The 19,221-nt window shown below is 40.2% G+C and overlaps 1 protein-coding gene across 1 annotated transcript; it reads left to right on the top strand.

Moving 5' to 3' along the window:
• The first annotated feature begins 744 nt into the window (after positions 1 to 744).
• Positions 745 to 9,949, top strand: LOC137272536 (uncharacterized). The gene is made up of 2 exons (XM_067804924.1): positions 745 to 793; positions 8,515 to 9,949. The coding sequence occupies exon 2, from the start codon at positions 8,515 to 8,517 to the stop codon at positions 9,514 to 9,516; it is 1,002 nt and encodes a 333-aa protein (XP_067661025.1). The 5' UTR covers positions 745 to 793; the 3' UTR covers positions 9,517 to 9,949.
• Positions 9,950 to 19,221: the final 9,272 nt, after the last annotated feature.

The raw sequence follows: 19,221 nt of genomic DNA, 5'->3' as shown, positions 1-19,221 counted from the left end.
GGCTACTGACCAGCGTCTTCACGGGTAGACCGTTACTGTAAAGGACCTGTCAGACCGTTACTGTGTGGGACCTTTTCGGTAAAGACGCCATTGTTTTACAAAAGTGCTAAATTCTCCCTGCCTTATTGCACGTGCCATACCAAATCGAACACTCAAATGTGATTCTTTCATTCTTTCATGAACATCCACAGCAGTCTGAGATCCGCGACTGGCGTTACATAGATGTTGCCCTTTTTGCTTACCAGAAAACTGTTGTCGTGAGACCCAGTCTTGGATTACCCTGATTATGCTTCTTGATTTGAGAAACGTTGCCCCCCAAAATGAACATTTCACTCACTCCATGTCTAAGTACGCGTGTCTCTGTGACGGTATGTGTATATCACCTACGGAGGTTGGGGAGGTGGCGGGAGGATATCCTGACCTCAAACTACGTCTCCTGCCAATAGCACGGGGTCCAACTCAAACAATATTAACTCAACAAGGATAAATCAACATCAATCGTTTGACCAAACTATTAAAAGGCGGAAATGGAGGCGAAATTTCAACAGTTTTAAATCAATAAAAAAACAACCGAGCTTTACCCGAAAAAGCTGCCTTGCCCTAAGTCTGTCTACATTGTCACGAGATGGCAAGCAGCAGGTTGACAGCAGCTCCTAGTATTGACGAGTAAACCTGCCCTGTGATGGGGGCGGCCACTCAGCCAATCGCAGGCTGACGGTGTCGGTTTATAACGCATGGGTCCACCTCACTGGATGCATACACATCGTAGGCCCTGAAGAGCACGACCAGAAAGGTAGGAACCGTTGATTCATTGATTCCCAGGCGGGCTGATTTCTGTATATCTTATTCCTGGCTTGAATTACACCTTAGATAAATAACAACATTTTGAGTGACGGTGTGATTTTCCCGTTATCACCATGTAATTTAGCTGACAACTGTTGAGTACTCATTTGTATTGACTGCGATATATGTAACTTGATAGGCACTGAATACGAGGTAACGTATAAATAATACCCACACGTTGACTAATTTGTTACTACTAAAACATTCGTATCGCACAAGGGAGTTGGAGCATGTTATGGAGCATGTTGGAGCATATTTTGGCAGTATGACGACACTGTTGGAATAGAGCTTGGAACTGAGACAACTGTCAGTCCGCGGGTATATTTATTTCATGAAGACTCCCTTTGCTAGTATTTAAAAAGCATACACAACTCTAGGAGGCTCCATCAAAACACCATTGTTGATCTCAATAACATTAGCAACGCATATCTTGTAAGTTACTTCTCAGTATGTGCATCGAACTACATGAATTACATTTGCCTCAAACTCTGACAATGTTATTAAAGATAATTTTATGTTTCTAACGTTAATTTTCACCCATGTTGTCTATACACTAGAATAAAATAGTTTACTTGAGAAACCAGGTGAGGGATGACGAACCATGGTGGATACATGTACCCTCAAACTGCATGTTTAAATCATGCGGTATGTTGGTACTTAAATCGCACCTACTAAAAATGGACTTTGGAAAATCTTTTATTTATATATACAAAACTGTTCTCGTTTCAGTTAAAGTAAAGTCTTTTGTGGAATTGTCTGTTCTAGAAAACATGATGTTTTCATGTTGTGGGTAAACATTATTAAGCCTTTCATCTCCCTTTTACATCCCAAACCAGTGATGAAATAATGAATTCTCCTACACCTTGAGAATATGACATGCTGTGTGATATAGATGCTGCCCATTGTGTGAGGCCCCTTGACTCAATCAAGAGTCAATCAATCTTCAATCAAGACACACCACCTGTACGTGCACCAAGATTTACTGCCAGTGTAGACACACCTTGAACAGTATGACTACATCATATATGCTATTACAGCTAGTGTTATTCGGAGACTGGATTTCAGATTTTGCGACAGTGTTACAAGTTTGTTAAAGACCAACGTCTCCTTTTATACTTGGCCATCGAACCTGTTGTACTCGCCATAAAGACTGGGCTATTGGAGGATTACACTCGGTGATATGCCATACCCTTGGGTCATATTTTGCTCTTGTATAGTAAACCGTCACTCTAACTCGCACACGCGTCTTGAGTACAGTAAACAGGTTCTGCAGTAAAATTATTTAGAATTATAAATATTCGTTTAAAAGTCATGAATAACTGTTGCTGGAACTGATGGCTTGGTACTCACTGGAAGGATCGTTATTCTGTTTGAACTCGAGCCCCACATATTCACTCACTCTCTCACTCTACTTAATGGTAACCTTGTACCGTTAATAAGTAACATCCTATCAGTGCTCAACAATGTCCTTGACACTAAAGTGTCAAAATGTATTTTAACCTTGAACGATCAAACTGTCTTGCGTATAGGTCACTTAACACATCCTATCGTGACAATATCAAATAAGACTATTAAGTTATTCTGCTAATGCAATTATTTTAAAGTCAAATTATTCTACCTCAGACACTTTAGGCGCCACTTTCCATTGATGATGTAGAATGTTCCATAGGCTGGAATGAAGGGATGAAGATGGTGATGACGCGAAAGATGCGATGGCCTGAGGCGAGTACATGCATCGTCATCATACGTTGACACGTCTGTGGCTGGCCATCTAGAGGGGCTAATGTCTACCAATATGACCCGATACTGAATCTCAGAGAGACACAAATAGGGTAGAGAGATAGGAGGGGAGAGAGACAGGTTTATATACACATATATACAAGGAGATAGAGAGAGAGAAGAGGGGCGAGCGAACGAGAGATTGAGTAAGAAAAGTAGGTGAGAAATGGGCATTATCCGATGCTACATCTCAAAGAGAGAGAGGGGGATAAAGAAAAAGAGAAAGTGAGCAAAGGGGGAGAGAGAGCAAAAAAAGGTGAAAAGTGAACGAGAGAGAGAGATGGAGAGAACGAGAAAACCATTGTCCCCATCTCTGTGTAATATGGACAGAATGACTGTGTCTGTACTGTGGGGCAGTGGTACTGTCTCAGAGAGAGAGAGAGAGAGAGAGAGAGAGAGGGAGGGAGGGAATGAGACAGGGAGTAGTAGTGGTAGTACTGTCATCATGTAATGATATTGTCTGTAAGTCTGTTACATGTCAGATCCTCTCTCTCCTCTACTATCACCGACATCGGTATCAATAATAGGATGTTATTTACAAACTGTCCAGACTAGTGTGTCACTTGGAATAATCGTCATGTCTCTGACCAGGGGATAATTAGAACATAATAACAACCCGTGAGACTTGGTACTCTTTGACAAAAGCATTACGTTCAATGTGGCTGCACTTCCTAAATGCCAATGCTTGTGTTACCCGCTAACATTAAAGGTGGATTGTGTGGAGTGTCCGGCAATCTCTGGCGGGCTGCCGTCATACTGCTTGACATTTGGAAGGACAGCTCAGCTGGTATTAAGGTGCAACCTTGAAGCATGACTACTCAACAAGTTGGATTTACGTTGGACAATGGAATACACATTTACAGTAGACTGGATGCGTCAGGAGTCACACAATCTGTAATTAAATAACGAATTGGGGGTTTATGGGAATAAATATCTTCTCCGTGGCAGAATCGGTGGGTCGAAGTCAATAAAACAACAGGTATTGATTATAATAAACACGTAAGCATATTCTTGTGGAACACGATCATACGAGACCCACACCTATGTTTTCACTCCTCTCGCTCTTCAAACACGTACTAGCGTGAAATAAACATAAACATGAACAAACAGGCACACGTGACTTTCGCAAACCAGACTTGTACCTTCATTTTTCTCTGATGTTTATCAAGGCGATACAAACAGACCCAGTTCCACCTTGCCATGTTGCACAGGAAAGGTGGGTCTAGACGTAGGCATGTTATCCTGCCTCGGTGTTCAACCCTAACGCACAACTCACCTTCACTGATCTCACTATATCGTTAAGAATGAATTTCAAGCGTCTCCCTCCCCTTGACACTCAGCTGTATTTATGATAATGACTTTCCAAAGTATCTGAAGAATGTTGTAACTCTCCATACTGATCTCTCCGTTCCAGGAGTTGCCTTCTTCTCTCCCAGGCAGCCACCAAGGCCAAAGTGAGGGAGTCTTCTCAGCTGTACCCCCATTACTCTGCAACATAATTTTTATCACTATATGAGAAATCAACAGTAAAGACTTTTTCTCAGAAACCCTAAAGCCCATCTGTTAACAACATCCCTCACATAGTCTTTCAGACCCTCTTCTTCATCGACTTTCAGCAGTTTTCATATGAATTCATCATCATCATTAGCACCGACAGTCCATTTACAAGGATAACAGTCCCATTGTATTGCTAATATATACACAGGCCCCTATGCACTTTCTTTCCTATTGCTGAAAGTACAATGTAAATAATCTGCATAACAGTCAGTCTCGAGAGGCCATTTTAATCAGTGAACAGGTGCACACAGGTTTAAATCATTGCATGGCATTTAGAATAACCAACAGAATAATAGACTGTTACTCGCATCGTAACATTTGTAATCATATTGTGTGATGTGTATGATGCGAAACTCGCTTAATAACATCTTCATTTCTGAAACGTATGTATATGTGCTGTGTGTCCGATACACCAGTAGCTGATGCAGCGAACATCAGTAGACATTGTGGAGAGCGTCTTCGTCAACAGTTACTGTTCTCTAGCCGTGCAGCTCTGTACGTCTTACGAGATGGAAGGTGCTCCAAAATCACTCGGTCAACCTTCTCCCTATCCCTGCTTTATCCCTCTCTCTCTTCACCCCCTCCCCGCTCTCCTCGTCCTCTCTACCCCAACCAATCAAGTAGACTGCCCAGGCAAAAACAGCACCTGTGGCTAGTCTAAGTAAACTATTCCTGGAGACGACGAAAAATGGTAACGTCGAATAAAGCTGACCAGGTTAATTAAAGAGTAGCCCTGGGGAAGATAACCCTGTTCAATATGAGCATAATTGCACACAACACAGGCAGCCTAATTGTACAGATTTGTCAGCTACGTTATGAAACCAACCGATAATCCCGGGGGTCACTTGTTTCATGAAAAGATGAAGTTTGGTAATTACGCGCGTCACATGGGGTGGATGCAATAACAGCTGCGAGTAGATCCAACACAGAGCTCTAACTCAGGAGTATTGAGCAGGGACGGGCACTCCTTCATTGATTTGCTCTGCTAGTGTAGCATCTTGAATGTCAGCAGAATCATCGACTGCTGAATGTATCGTACATTCAGGGCTATTTTGAATCAATCAAGCAGAAACAGACCAAAACCATATACCTTTTGTTTGACAACACAGTGTCATTCTTAGTAGGTATATCAGGTATACGGTTCTCCTTGCATTAAATCAGTGGAATCAATCTGCTAATCGTGAGTTTGATGTCAGCAGTCTGACATGGTAACAAATCTATACGCGAGTTTAGGAGTGTTGTCCTTATCGACGAGGGTTGATGTATCTGATACCTTAAATATGTCATTATTTTGACTGGTTTTGAAACATTTATCTGCTTCTTTTGATTTTTAGATGAATCTCAAGTTAACATTTGAAGATATCTGAAAATCCACAGTCCTCATCACGATTCTTGAAAATACCGGCATACATATTTTACTGAAACTTTGAGATCCTGGGCCTATTTTTTCGAAGCTGTCTTTGCGCTAATGTAGCCTTAAGTCAGTGGTATTGCATGTCACTAAAGACAATCTTAGCGCTAACACTACTTCGGAAATCTCGGCTTTGATCATTGTTTAGCATTCGTCATGAAACCTCCACACCATATACGTATTTAGACGTGTCACAAACTACCAGGCGAGGCTAAACTATCCTCATATAAAAAAAGGTTCTCAGAAATACTGAAATGTATATCGCTTTGCCCAGTCATCAACCTATCTTCCACACATTCAAGTGCACGCACACGTACACAGCCCCTCCCCCCACCCCCTCCCCGCAGTAATCATTGCAGCCAAAGTGAATTTGAAGTGCAAACGTTTGCAATTAAAAATTGTATTATTTTGACTTGCCTGTCTTGAAAATCCTGAATGACACCATAGGACATGATACTACCGCACTCACATCCCTAACCCCACTCCCTCCACTCACATCCCTAACCCCACTCCCTCCTCTCACATCCCTAACCCCACTCCCTCCACTCACATCCCTAACCCCACTCCCTCCACTCACATCCCTAACCCCACTCCCTCCACTCACACTACACACACCCCTCTACACACACCTTAACACTCATTCACACTCCTACACCCTACACCCAACACCGCCCACCTCTCTCTCACACACACGTGCAAAAGACACACGCTCACGATCCCAACACTTCTCCACACACCCTCATACAGCCATAGACGTCCCCACACAATCTCACACTACCCCACACACTTATACAACCACGGACATCCCCACACACCCTCATACACCTACACACTCTCATACTGTCACGGATACCCGCATACACTCTCAGACACCTACACACCCACGCATTTTCCACGTTCCTAATGACGTGTAGAAGACACGCAAGCGAGTCTTTATGGGTATCCAAATGTTCAATTATTGGTATGTTGTAGTATAACAAGTTACAGAACATTCCATTTTAAGAAGAATGTAGCAGCGAGAGACATGAATTATAACATAATAAATGTAGAGACGCTTTATTGTTATGAATGAACGATGATCAAGGTCGTTCAACACTCTCGCATATGGGCCTCTTTGTAGAAACACGACTTCCGCCATAGCAACGAAGCTGAAAATATGTATATATAATGGATGAAGGGTTGTAGCTTCACTTCTCTTGAATTCCATTTACAAAAGCGATAAATTAGCAGAATGGCGGAGGTCATTTGTTGTGGCAGACGACTTCCGGTTCTACGAAGGAACACGATTTTTCCATCTTCGGTGAGCGATGGGTGATCGACGTTTGTCTAGAAACAAGCAGACCCGAGCGACTAAAATAAGCACAAACACACAATTAAATGGCGCTATTCAAAAGACGGCGAAGTCATCAGTGGTTTCATAGGGGTAAAGAAAGCAGCAGAGCTTTTACCAGGATCGCTTCTATTTGAAAAGTCGCTGGTCCGTAGGCGGATTGGACCATTGTCTGTTCTCTGTGGCTAAAAGTAACCTCAACTGATCAAATGTGGACACTTGGGCAAACTTCTCGTTGATAATAATAAAAGAGGTTTTGATACTTGGTTTCCCTAGTTGACTGCGTTCGTTTAAAAGGTCGGCTTATTATTGCCGCGTGCTGTATTTTCTCAGGAGGAAAACATACTGAACATGTCGGCCACATCGACCTCGGCTGCTGTCACTACTTCCTTGTTAGGTCGTGGAAACACAGGTCGATGACAGAAATATTACTTTGCAGACTAAACCTCCCAACACCCACAGAACATGCACATAAGTATGCCAGCCCAGATAATGAAATACAAATGGTTAGAAGCATTTACCAAACGATAAATCCACGCGCTTGATTTGTGCTTTAGTTTAACTGGAAGCATAAGAAACGGAGGAAGACTACATCCAATGTTGTACGGACAACAACATTTGAGAGATGCAATCACCTTACTATTGCTCTCTAACCTTACTATTGCTCTCTGTATCCTGTGTCCCGTTTGATCAGCCGTTTGCGTTTCAGTCGTGTTTTGGTTCCGACAAGAAATTATCTAGCAGCCAAACCCCGTGCGGATATAGTACGAGAGTAGTCATCACAGTTAAGTGAACAGCACACAGCTTTTACATGCAACAAATTGTTACCTAGCACCTCCGATATAATTGTACTTCTGCACACACACGCACGCACGCACACGCACACGCACACGCACACGCACAAAAACCTAAAGAACGACAGTGTCTCTTCACCGTTGCATCATGGTGACATGTGAGTTATGAAACTGCCAACCTTGTGAGTGGCAGGAACGCTATGCAACTAATGAGATGTCTAGTGGATTATCAACTTGTGGTTCAAAACTGCGACGGTTGTTTAGGTCGTGTCTGAGATCGTCCCGTGCAGAGTATACCAAAACGTCGGAAATACATTCACAAAGACATTCCAGGTAGTAGTCAGGGGCACAATGATCTTTAAAGTGTGTTTATAATAATCCTTGTAACATAACAGAGATACGCGGGCATGGACAAGATATTTTACAGTATCCATATTGATATTCTTGAAAAGATTTGCTAAAGAATGTTCAGTGTACGGCTTTTTGACAATTTTGGCTTATAAACATCCTTACATCATCAACATCCTGGCTCAGCCTAACATATCCAAAAACATATGCAAAAAGACTTTTTATCTTTATCTTTTGATGCCCATATTGTTAATGTACTTCCGGACTTACGGAATGCTACTTCACAGACCTATGCAGCTGGGGTACGACTAGTCACATTGGCCATCATTCTCTGTCAGTATAATTTGAGTTTGTTATAAGTTTCTTGCTAGTGTCACCCGCTGTGATATTGGTGACATATTGCTAAAAGTGCAATAAACCCAACTCACTTTTAGTATGTCCTCTGTTTTCAGATGAGGTGGCTTACCGCGTTTTTACTGGTCCTTCTGTCCGTAATTGCCGTGCATGCCACTGAGAAGACCAAGTCCTCCAATAGCGAGGCAGCAAAAGCCACGCAGGCCCCAGAGATGGATGATGATGAGGATGATGAGGAGGACATGAGCGGTCTCGGATGGTGTAGAGATGACCCGAGGGTGGCTGCCGTTTGCATAGCATGTGCTCAGCTTCCGGAAGCTCTTTCACTGCCACCGAGCGAATGTTGCAGCGACGCCGATGCTCTAGAAATCTGTAAGAACTGTGTTGACGACCCCGTCCGATGTCTACGAGACGTGCTAGATATCACCACAGATGGCGTGAGACCACAGATTGAGGACAAGGATATAGAGCCTTACGACAAGCGATACGGAAAGTTGTTCTCGAGCTGGAAACGGATGTATATTCCTCCCAGATCTGATTATGAAGCCGAGAAGAGGTTTGCCACTCTAGATCTTGGTAATATGGGAAAGAGGGTGGATGATGAAGTGGAGAAACGATGGGGAACCCTTAACCTTGGCAGTTACTTTAACAAGCGTTACGGTATGCTGGGTTTGGGCAACCGTTATTTGGGCAGCCGGAACCCAAACATGGGCAGGAGGTTTGGGACACTCAATTTTGGAGGACTTTACAGCAGTGTTGGAAAGAGATACGGGAGTCTCAACATTGGCAAGAAGAGCGATCTTGTATCTGAGACGGAACTGGAAAAGAGGTACGGTTCATTAAACTTGGGTAAGAGATACGGCACTTTGAACATGGGCAGCGGGTATCGTGGACCTCTGACCCTGGGCAAGCGATATGGAACGCTAGGCATTGGCAACACCTTTGGCTACTTCCCTTATAAGAGAAGTGAGTACGTTCCCTACAATGGAGCTATTGGCACTGACATGAAGAAACGGTACGGTCGACTATTTATGGGAAGGTTTGGTGGAAAGCGCTTAGGTTCTGCTAACGAAATCAGAATCAGTCAAATAAAGAAATGAAATTCGAGTAGATAAGCCAGAGCTTAAGTGACTTGTACAAGAGCCATCAAAACTCATTACAGTGTTCATTGAATGTACCACGTGATACTGACAGTGCTTTATCTGGGCATTGCCTCATACCAACAGTGGAGAGTCTTCGGGACGTCCTGCTTGTCATCAACGTTTCAAATGTCAACATAACAGTGACTTGTTATACAAAGAGAATGCAATCACAAACGTGTACGTTCTATAAAGTAACAATGGATGTTAGTGAAGTGAACTATTAAGAAAGTAACTCGTAGGGGGTTACGCTGAGTTTCCATACAGATATGAACAGGGTCCATTCACTGATTTGACATTAGACAGTATAATCTCTGTTGTGATCCTGGAAGTCTTTTTGTTCTGTTGTTACTTATTTTGTGTCTTTGTATGTCAATAAAGGCATTTGACGATCTCCCGTAGTACTATGAATCGTTATCAGAACCCCAGTGTTACATAGAGTCAGCCGCTGATGGTGTCGTGCCCAGTGCATTGTGTGTGTGGACGACATCAAGAAACCAGTAACGCAGAGTGTCGGGCAAAATAACTCACATTGCACACATGCGGAAATAACAAGGCGTTGTCACATTTTAAGTGTAGAAATGATGGCATACATCCACGAAACACTGGTTTCCGTGCACATCATTGATTCAAGCTACTAATAGCATTATTGTAATAAGGAAATTTGAAAACAGTCTCTTTCCGCTGTTTCGGTGCAGTATGGCAACGTGACTCTTGAACAGTCTTTCAGACACCACTGTTGTGCGATGTTTTCTGGAAGTAATCACTGGTGAAATTATTACTCAGTCGGAAATTACACACGCCTTCCTATCTTCCGATGAATAGTAATCTCGGGCATATTTATAATGTCAAGATATTAGGAATTAATAGTTGTCTGTCTTAGCGATGAATTTCAACGATACTGACTACACATTGGTCGCTTGTTGAATTCACACATAGACTCAGCCGAATGCGATGGGGTAGCCTAGTGGTTATAGCATTCGAGTGTCACGCCAAAGACCCGGGTTTGATTCCCCACATGGGTACAGAGTGTGAAGCCCATTTCTGGTGTACTCGATACTGCTGGAATATTGCTAAAAGCGCCATAGAACCATACTCGCTCATTCATTATCTCAGACAGTATAACACAGGTCAGGCGACTCAAAAGGTTTTTTCACCAAGGCATTGAACAACTATCATCTAAACAAAACGATGATGCCAATCCTTAGGACTTTGATTGGAAATGTATTTCGCACAAGATTGTTTGTTTCTGTTGTAAATGGACAAGGAAAGTAGTTGGGCGAACAAAACTATTCTAGATCTGCTGCAAGCACACTAACGGGTAATCGCGCGACAAACGGGCTATAGAACAGCATGGTGCTTCATGCTGGTGCCTGCAGACGTTGGAAGTTAATCTGAAATTCTCCATACTGTAATCACCGTTAGCTTGTTTTTTTCTGCCATTCTGCGTTTGTTTTCATAGCAAAAGCATTTTCTCGCCAGAGCGCAAAAGGCGTGATACTGTTTACAATAAACACGGTGATATTTTAAAAGTGTCTTTATGTTGAAACTGAACTCGCATGAAATAACACATAGTCTTTGTTGGTTGAACATGAACCAGTAGTTAATAATAAAATCGTATTTATGAAAGCTTTAAAACTAATTGTTTTGGTGTGGCATGTAAACTTGTGTATAGGTACCCGGGATGTAACCTCTCCTTCTCCAAGTGCTATAGTCACTGAAAAACAACAACGTGGTACTTGAGGTGGTGCCCGTCGATCCACATGTACGCTCATTGCGAATTGTTCCGTCCATATTCATATTTTATAGTTTACGTTATATAAGCAAATTTTCCAGTTACCTGCCAAACACCATTAAAACTGTTCCGAACTTCAGAAAATGCTATCAAATACCATGCTTTCGCGGTTTCCCTTCGTTGATGTTAACTGTGAAAATATATTCCAGACATGCCAAGGTGCTAAGATAGACGGCAACTGAAAGCACATGAAAAGGTAGACCGAAAATTATTTCCGTATTATTCTAGGGATCTTAGGCTGAAACATATAAAATTAGTAAATCTAGCTCCCGTATAGGGCCTGTATGTCTCGTGAGGCACGACTCCCGGCACTAAGCTAGTTGCCGGCTTCGTTTGTGCCCGCAGTCTAACCATAAGCAAGACTGGATCCAGCTTACCCCCATTTACCAGATATCCTGAGACAAACGTATATCAGAGATCCAGTTCTGGCACCGGGATCACTAAGGTCTCGCGAAGTAGGCACTAACTTAAGGTTTCGCAAAGTGCCGTGACGTATTTGGAAAATTCAACCTGTTACAGCTGTTTACAAATAAAACTAGAATGGCAATTCTTTGCCTCTTTGAACTTCATATTGTTTTATGCCGCACTAGGCACGTTTCCACCCCAGTCAAGTCAACCCGCGAACAACCACGAACAATCGAACCGCATACACCGAGCGCTGTATCCGAACCAACCTTGCCCCTATCTAAGGACAAGCACAACTTGCGGAGGACGTGTTACAACCAGAGTTTCACATCATACCACCTCTCTCTCTCTCTCTATTTCTCTATCTCTCTCTCTCTTTCTACAAATTGGACGTTTTGCCAGAAAACACCCATCAGGGTAAAGAAACTATCGCACGCACGGCTGTGGAACAATTACTGTAAGCACGGTAGGACGAGTGTTTACATTAAAGGGGCACGCGTGAAAGATTTTATTAACCGTTCGATTGAGAATAACGATGTGGCAGAAACCTCAACTTGCACCTCAAGCCACTGACGACTCGGTAAAGTATCACATAGTACCTTGCCGAAGTACACGTGAAGGTCTTATTACATCGCAAATAGAACGGTCAGTATGCCCTGAGAAATACTCCAAGTATGTTTCTGATATTAGGATCCGTGTAAATGCAAGGCGATGAACACGACAAGCGAGTTCAGCTAGAGACAGAAACCACGATCAGTGTGCTGCTATCCACACTGCATCCCCCTCCCTATCCAGGTTCACAACAATCATATCCAGTGATTTGTCCGGATATCAACACGTCACCTGTAAGGTGAAGATTCTTGACTATTGGGGAGCTGGTCGAAAGGGCCAAAGGACAAAAGGGCCAAAATTCAAAAAGTCAAAAGGTTCAAAGGAAAGCCATAAAGGCCAACGGAAAGTCAAAAGGGCCATAGACTTAAACCAAAGGACAAAACATTTAGAAAACAGTAAGATAGAAAGAAATTTGTTACACGTTTTTGCAGTAGTTAAAATCGTAAACACCCTAAACATATCGGACTGTCTCAGTATTGTTTACTTAAACATGTCAGAGTGGGTAAGTGTTTACTTTATACATTTAGAACTGTTTGTGTAATGATTACAATTATTGTCAGTAACCTAAACAGGATTAACAGTAGTGGTTAAGTGCTTATGTTACGAGTACAGTCACCCATGCATCTGTTTCTGTACTGACTACAAGACGTTTAAACAGAGTAATGGATGTCAGACACTAGTCAGTAATCTTTTGATTTAAGTCTAGGGCCCTTTTGACTTTGGCCCATTTGACTACAACTCTGCAAGGGTCACCTCTAGTCTATAAATGCAGTACTCTACGTTTTAAAGGCACAATTTTGTACATAGTTGATGATAATTTGGCCTATATTATTTATATTGGGACATAGGCAATCACTCAAGCTTCCTTTTCTTGCAGTGAAAGATTTACTATCCCGTATGACTTACCTGAAATCAATAACTTAAACTTCAACGCTAACAGCTTTCAACTTTCCATATATGGAACGTAAACATTTGCTCAGTACACGGAGAACTGTCGCACTCGGTGTCGTCGGAGTTATGTCTCCTTAAAGGAATTACAAGATATTTTATAAAGAGGGATATAACTCTACAGGGGTCACTTGATATGTTGTTCAACCGGTAGAGGCGATAGCCGATTTAATGCATTATTGCATTTATTTATTCGAACTTTTCCGTTCAATGTTGTAATCTGAATACGAAATCTCTTTTGGTATAACGTATATGGTTGATTCCCTGAGTGCTGATCGTTAGTATTATTGAGAAAAATGCATTATTTTTAGTTTTACTTTTGGAGAAGAGTCATATGAAATAGTGCCTTTAACGACGGAGATATGGCAGCGGTCTTTGGCCCTGGCCACGAGATGCGTATAGCAAACAACCGTTAGAGCATTTACAATTAGCTCTGCCTTTGAGTTTGCTATAGACACACTTCTAGTATTTCTTAAGAGATTCCTTTAAGTAAATCAAGGATAATACGCAAACAGTAAAACTCAAGCAATAGATTGCAGAATCGCGGTATGCAGAAATTCTGCGTAAAGGGCTGGAGGGCACTCCTTTGATTCCGCGCGGGCTGCTGTTTTGCCAGCAATCAGTATTGATCACAACATAAGACACCTTTAGCTGGGGTATTATTGGGTTTAGGCTGAAGAACAAAATTACTTTTAAATATCCATACCAAAGCGACTTGTGAATAATCGAGACAAGCCAAAACAAAAATCATTGATTAATATCATGTATAACACCACTTTGGGGGCACTAAATTCACGAGGATACTGATTAGATAGCATTCCTGGGACACGCTGAGGTTACTGGGTAGGTATTCTACCAATCGGGATTATCACATTGAGCGTGCATTATGTACACAGACGTAGACTGTGGAATGTCTGAGGTTGAACATGTACAAAGTATCACTATGCTAAACAAAATTTAAAATAATTGTGTGGCAAGATGTACATGATATCGCTAGGTCACAAAAATACATATCGGACAAGCTGAACAAAGGGTATAATTATGAGGCTTTCAAAATGACTGTCACTTCGGATCTGTAAACATCATATCCCCAGCTTTAATAGTCATAAATCGCAACGCATATATACCTTAGATATCGAAAATGAAAATTTGTCTCCAAACGTGATCTGAGAATAAAGCAATCAGCAAATATCAGCAAATATACTTGTACAATAATCAAAGACTCAAGATTGTTTATTTGCAGAGAAAGCCATATGACCAATTGTACACATTATCCCGTGGACATGATACTGGAGAACAGTGTACAGCGTACATGCCGAACAATCATATACACCAAGAGCAAACACTGGGAGGTTTGACAAACAATGCATTCAAAACTTTCGTTTTCAAAACACATCGATCATACTTACGAAAAAGACCCACAGACTTTATTTCCTTCGCCTCTCAAAACCAACTTTTCTATAGACGAAACCATAGTGACCGTTCTATTCGTCAACCCTTTATACACAGTGTGGTGACCTGCTATTTCTTACGTTGGTATGAGGATCTGTCTGCTCGCTACAAAAACAAAACAACCACACCCCCTCCCACCCACCTACCCCCAAAATTATCAAAACTGGCAGCAAAATTACTGGAGTGTCTTTCGAGTATATTCCCTTCATTTATGAGCGCCAGATTGTCAAGAATGCAACTATAATTAGTATTAATAGTACCCATGTTTTATCTCACCACTTTGAACTACTTCCATCTGGACTGCATTCACTTCACTTAAAATAGAGATCGACAGTCCTTCAAACCTCTTTGCAAAAATGTTTTGGAATAGTCATCATTCACACAGTTGCCATGTATTGAATGGAGACAGTTGCCATTTACTGAATGCATATACTAGTATGCAAGATGTAGACAGTTGCCATGTGCAAGATGTAAACAGTTGTCATGTGCTGAATGCAAACAATTGCCATGTGCAAGATGCAGGCAGTTGCCATGTGCAAGATGTAAATAGCTGCCAAATGGTGAATGCACACAGTTGCGATGTGCAAGATGTAGACAGTTGTCATGTGCTGAATGCTGACAGTTGTCATGTGCAAAGTGCACACAGTTGCCATGTCCTGAATGTAGCTGGTAGCATCTTCACATGTACATTTCTTTGCTCAACATCTTATACCACATGACAAACAAAAACAACATTAAGTGATTTCTTTCAAGTTTTATTTGCTATAAAGCAAAAATAAATCATAAATAAAATATAGCTTGTTTCTATTCATATATTCAGTGAGAAAGTCACCCAGAATAGGATGACAACACAAATTTGATATTTCACAGCTTGGTGTTTGAATACATTAAGTCTTATTTAATCTTAACTTTTTAAAAAATGTAAGATCTACATACATCTTTGTAGTTTCCCAACACAACACTTACGCTGGTATGCTCCATATCTACCTAACAACTGGCCAAATTAATGTCTTCACAATCCGGGTCAATGTTTTGGTCATACTTGGTACAACGTTTTCCTTCTTTACTTGTAGCAACCATTATTCAATACAACAATTCTAATTCTAAAACCTTTTAGATCTGTTTAAGCACAAAAACTAATAAATTGTCTATTTAGCGAAACTGAAAATTCTTTCTTTCTTTACTACACATCTTTTTCAGTTTGTGTTCTGCACGTCATTCTCATGATCAACTGAAACGATTTCTAAGCAAAGTTACACATTAAAAAGTTTCTAAAACAACAAACACAGACTCCATCAGTACCCTTCAGGGACCAGTATACACTATCTGTCACATGTTTCGTTATGAGCAGTGTAAATACATTTTCACCTTCAGTCTGTTGCTATGTTGCAAAGCGTCACTGGAGTATTTGTATAGTATACTCTTTACCCTGTACTAAAGAACTGACACACCCTAATTAAAATAGAGCTTCATCCATAATGCTGTTTGAATTCACAAAGGACACAGCAGAACATCCCCAACCAATGTCCTCTAATACGGGCTTAAAACACCATGTAACAGGAAATATGGCACAAACTATATGTGTGATACATTCACCACACAACATACAACACTACAAAAGTTTGTTTTCAAACTAACATGGACAAGAGGCTGTCAGCAATAATAGGTATGTTTAAAAGCTACAAAATGTTTACTTCATGCTCAACATACAACTGTTATTAGGTTTGAAATGGTATATAGAGGATACTAAATGACCTTCCATGTAATACTATTTTTCTTAAATGAGTTATTTTTTAATGATTTGATATCGAATGAGTGAAAGCGCCAGGATTTTGTCTTTGTATACCATAATGCCATCCCCAAATTCTGTATTTTTTTCAGTTTTGTACCATCATTTTTATCTCATTGTAAAATGACAGTTTGTTCATTTAAAATAACATAAATAAGACTTTTTTTGTCCTACCTTTATAAATAATGTAAGTTGTGAGTCTTGTTGTAAATTTTCTAAATTATTCTCATATATTTTATACAGAACTGAAAAACTTGTCCTGCAATATGTACTGTACTGTGGTAGGAGGGTACCATTTCAGCCCCAGATGTTATATGTTATGACAGCAGTTGTTAAGACTGAACTTGTTCTTCCACATGAATGCTGGAATCAGTGTATCTCTTCAGTGTTTTATTGCTGTCATATGTATTTGACTGGTCCTACACATAATGAAGCAGTCAATTCGTGACACATTAAGATGCACAGTTACAAAAACAGGTAAAACATACAATGTAATAACACAAATCAATACTGTTCATGTGTCAAAGTTTACCCATTTCTTTTATCCAGCAATTGTGAGATCTAAATGTTTTTCTGATTGTTATATTGACAACTACTAAGGGCCACTTTAAGAAAATATGATGACTATATTCTACATATAACTTAAGTTAAGTGAATCCTTGTAAATATGGTTATAAAAACATGCACTGTCTTTGGTGTAATATATGTTTTGGACGGTCTTGAAACAGTACTTGTGAAGACATGTAAAGCATCAAATATTTTCTGCTACCCAAATTGTAAACAGATTTGTCCCCACTTGGATCACATGCTTGCCCTGTGCTACTATCTGTACAACAAGCAGTATGATACATTCCAGACATCACCACAAAATACATAACTGTTTAAACTATGTACAACATCAAACATAGTACCCTGAAATTGTGGAGATGAGAAGAAACTGGCAGACAGATATTGCAAAACTGACAGGGTTGGTGACAAGGTCAAGGTTACTGTATTCCTACCACTATCACTATCACCAGAGGTAAGTATTCTACACTACATTTAATATCACCTTGCACTTAGTGCACAGATGAGACAAGTTTGTGCTAATACTACAAGAAGTTCAATACTACTTACATTACTGATGAGATGATGTATGTGAAATGTGTTAATAGCTTAAAATCACCATGCAATGCAATATGATCCAAGGCACTTATCTAGAGTGCTTAGTGATACACCTATCTCATATGTTGTGGATCTGTTACATCAACTGATCATACAGTATTCTGGATGCAGCCAAAACACAGACATGGTGGAAATTTCAAACCAAAGAAACAAGATCATGACATTGAAAAGATCAAGAAGTAACAAATATTTTGTAGTTGAACTATCATGTAAAGATGGATTTACATGGACCAGCACATCAAATTGATATGACAATTTCAACAATTTTGGCCAAGATTAGTATTAATTTTTCCAAAGAAATTTCATATTTAATAAAAAGCATGTATATGTTCTATGGGTGATTGAGTTTGGATTTAGGCCACTTTTAGCAATATTCCAGCAATATCACAGAGGTGGACACCAGAAATGGACTTCATTCATTGTACCCATGTGGGGAATCTAACCCCCACTATCTTAAAACATTCTAAAAACTAGTTCACACTGGGACATGATAGTTAAGGATCTATTGTACACTGTACACTGTTTGGTTTCAGTGGCAATATTACACTTACCAATGGACTCCTACTTTCTGTTAAACTAAGAAGAAAAATGTCATCAGTATCCCTTTCAATGGCATAATACACTTCATGAATATGTTGTGGCATGTATTTAGCAAAGCGGAAGGAGAGTATTGAAAGGTTTTAAAATTCTGCTCCAGAAAAGAGCACTACCAGCAATTTAATGGAAACGCAAAAAATGTATGTTCAGTCTCCCTGTTTAAGTATATTAGATTCTATATTAAAAATATTAATTCCTCTCACTATAATTTAGTATAATTTGAAACTAGGCTATAAATCACCAGCACCAAAAGCAAGACTATCTTCCTAGGGATCATGGGGACTTATAACCTCTGCTTCATGCAGGATTCAAGCCATCACTTTAGCCTCTAACCACTGTATGCAAGTCTAACAAATATAAAAAAATTAACTTTAACTAAGTAATAAAAACACTAGCTATGTAATATGCTTCAATTATGTCGACTTACATGCCACTTTACACTACTTTGGCGAGTCTAATGAATTTGGTCTCCATCCTTACCAGCAAGTGTTTGTGAAGCCTGCAGATGACTGACTTTCTATCAAGTACAGCAGTATATCTATCACAGCATTGTGCAATTTCATTGCAGTTTACACACATAAAAATACATGGCAAATTTACAAAATATGTTAACAAATGTCAGTGTGAGACAGAGGTAATACCAATGTAAGTATGAGTATATATACAAAAAATTCACAAGTGTTCACAGTACCAAATACACATAGTTGTCACCTGGTCTGTGTAATTACTTAAAAACAAAACAGTATTAAAAGCCTCTTACAGCAATTGTACAGTTATAAATATTTGCCAAATTAGAATCAATTTTTTTTATTAAAATAAGTTAAATATTCACCAGCTTTCTTGTCAGTAGTAACTATACATTATAAAAACAACAAGCTCAACAATATTGAAAATCATAACCACA

This window comes from Haliotis asinina, chromosome 2 (genome assembly GCF_037392515.1).
Source record: "Haliotis asinina isolate JCU_RB_2024 chromosome 2, JCU_Hal_asi_v2, whole genome shotgun sequence".
Classification (NCBI taxonomy): domain Eukaryota; kingdom Metazoa; phylum Mollusca; class Gastropoda; order Lepetellida; family Haliotidae; genus Haliotis; species Haliotis asinina.
The sequence above is the reverse complement of the archived record's forward strand: the minus strand, read 5'-3'. Positions and strand labels throughout refer to the sequence as shown.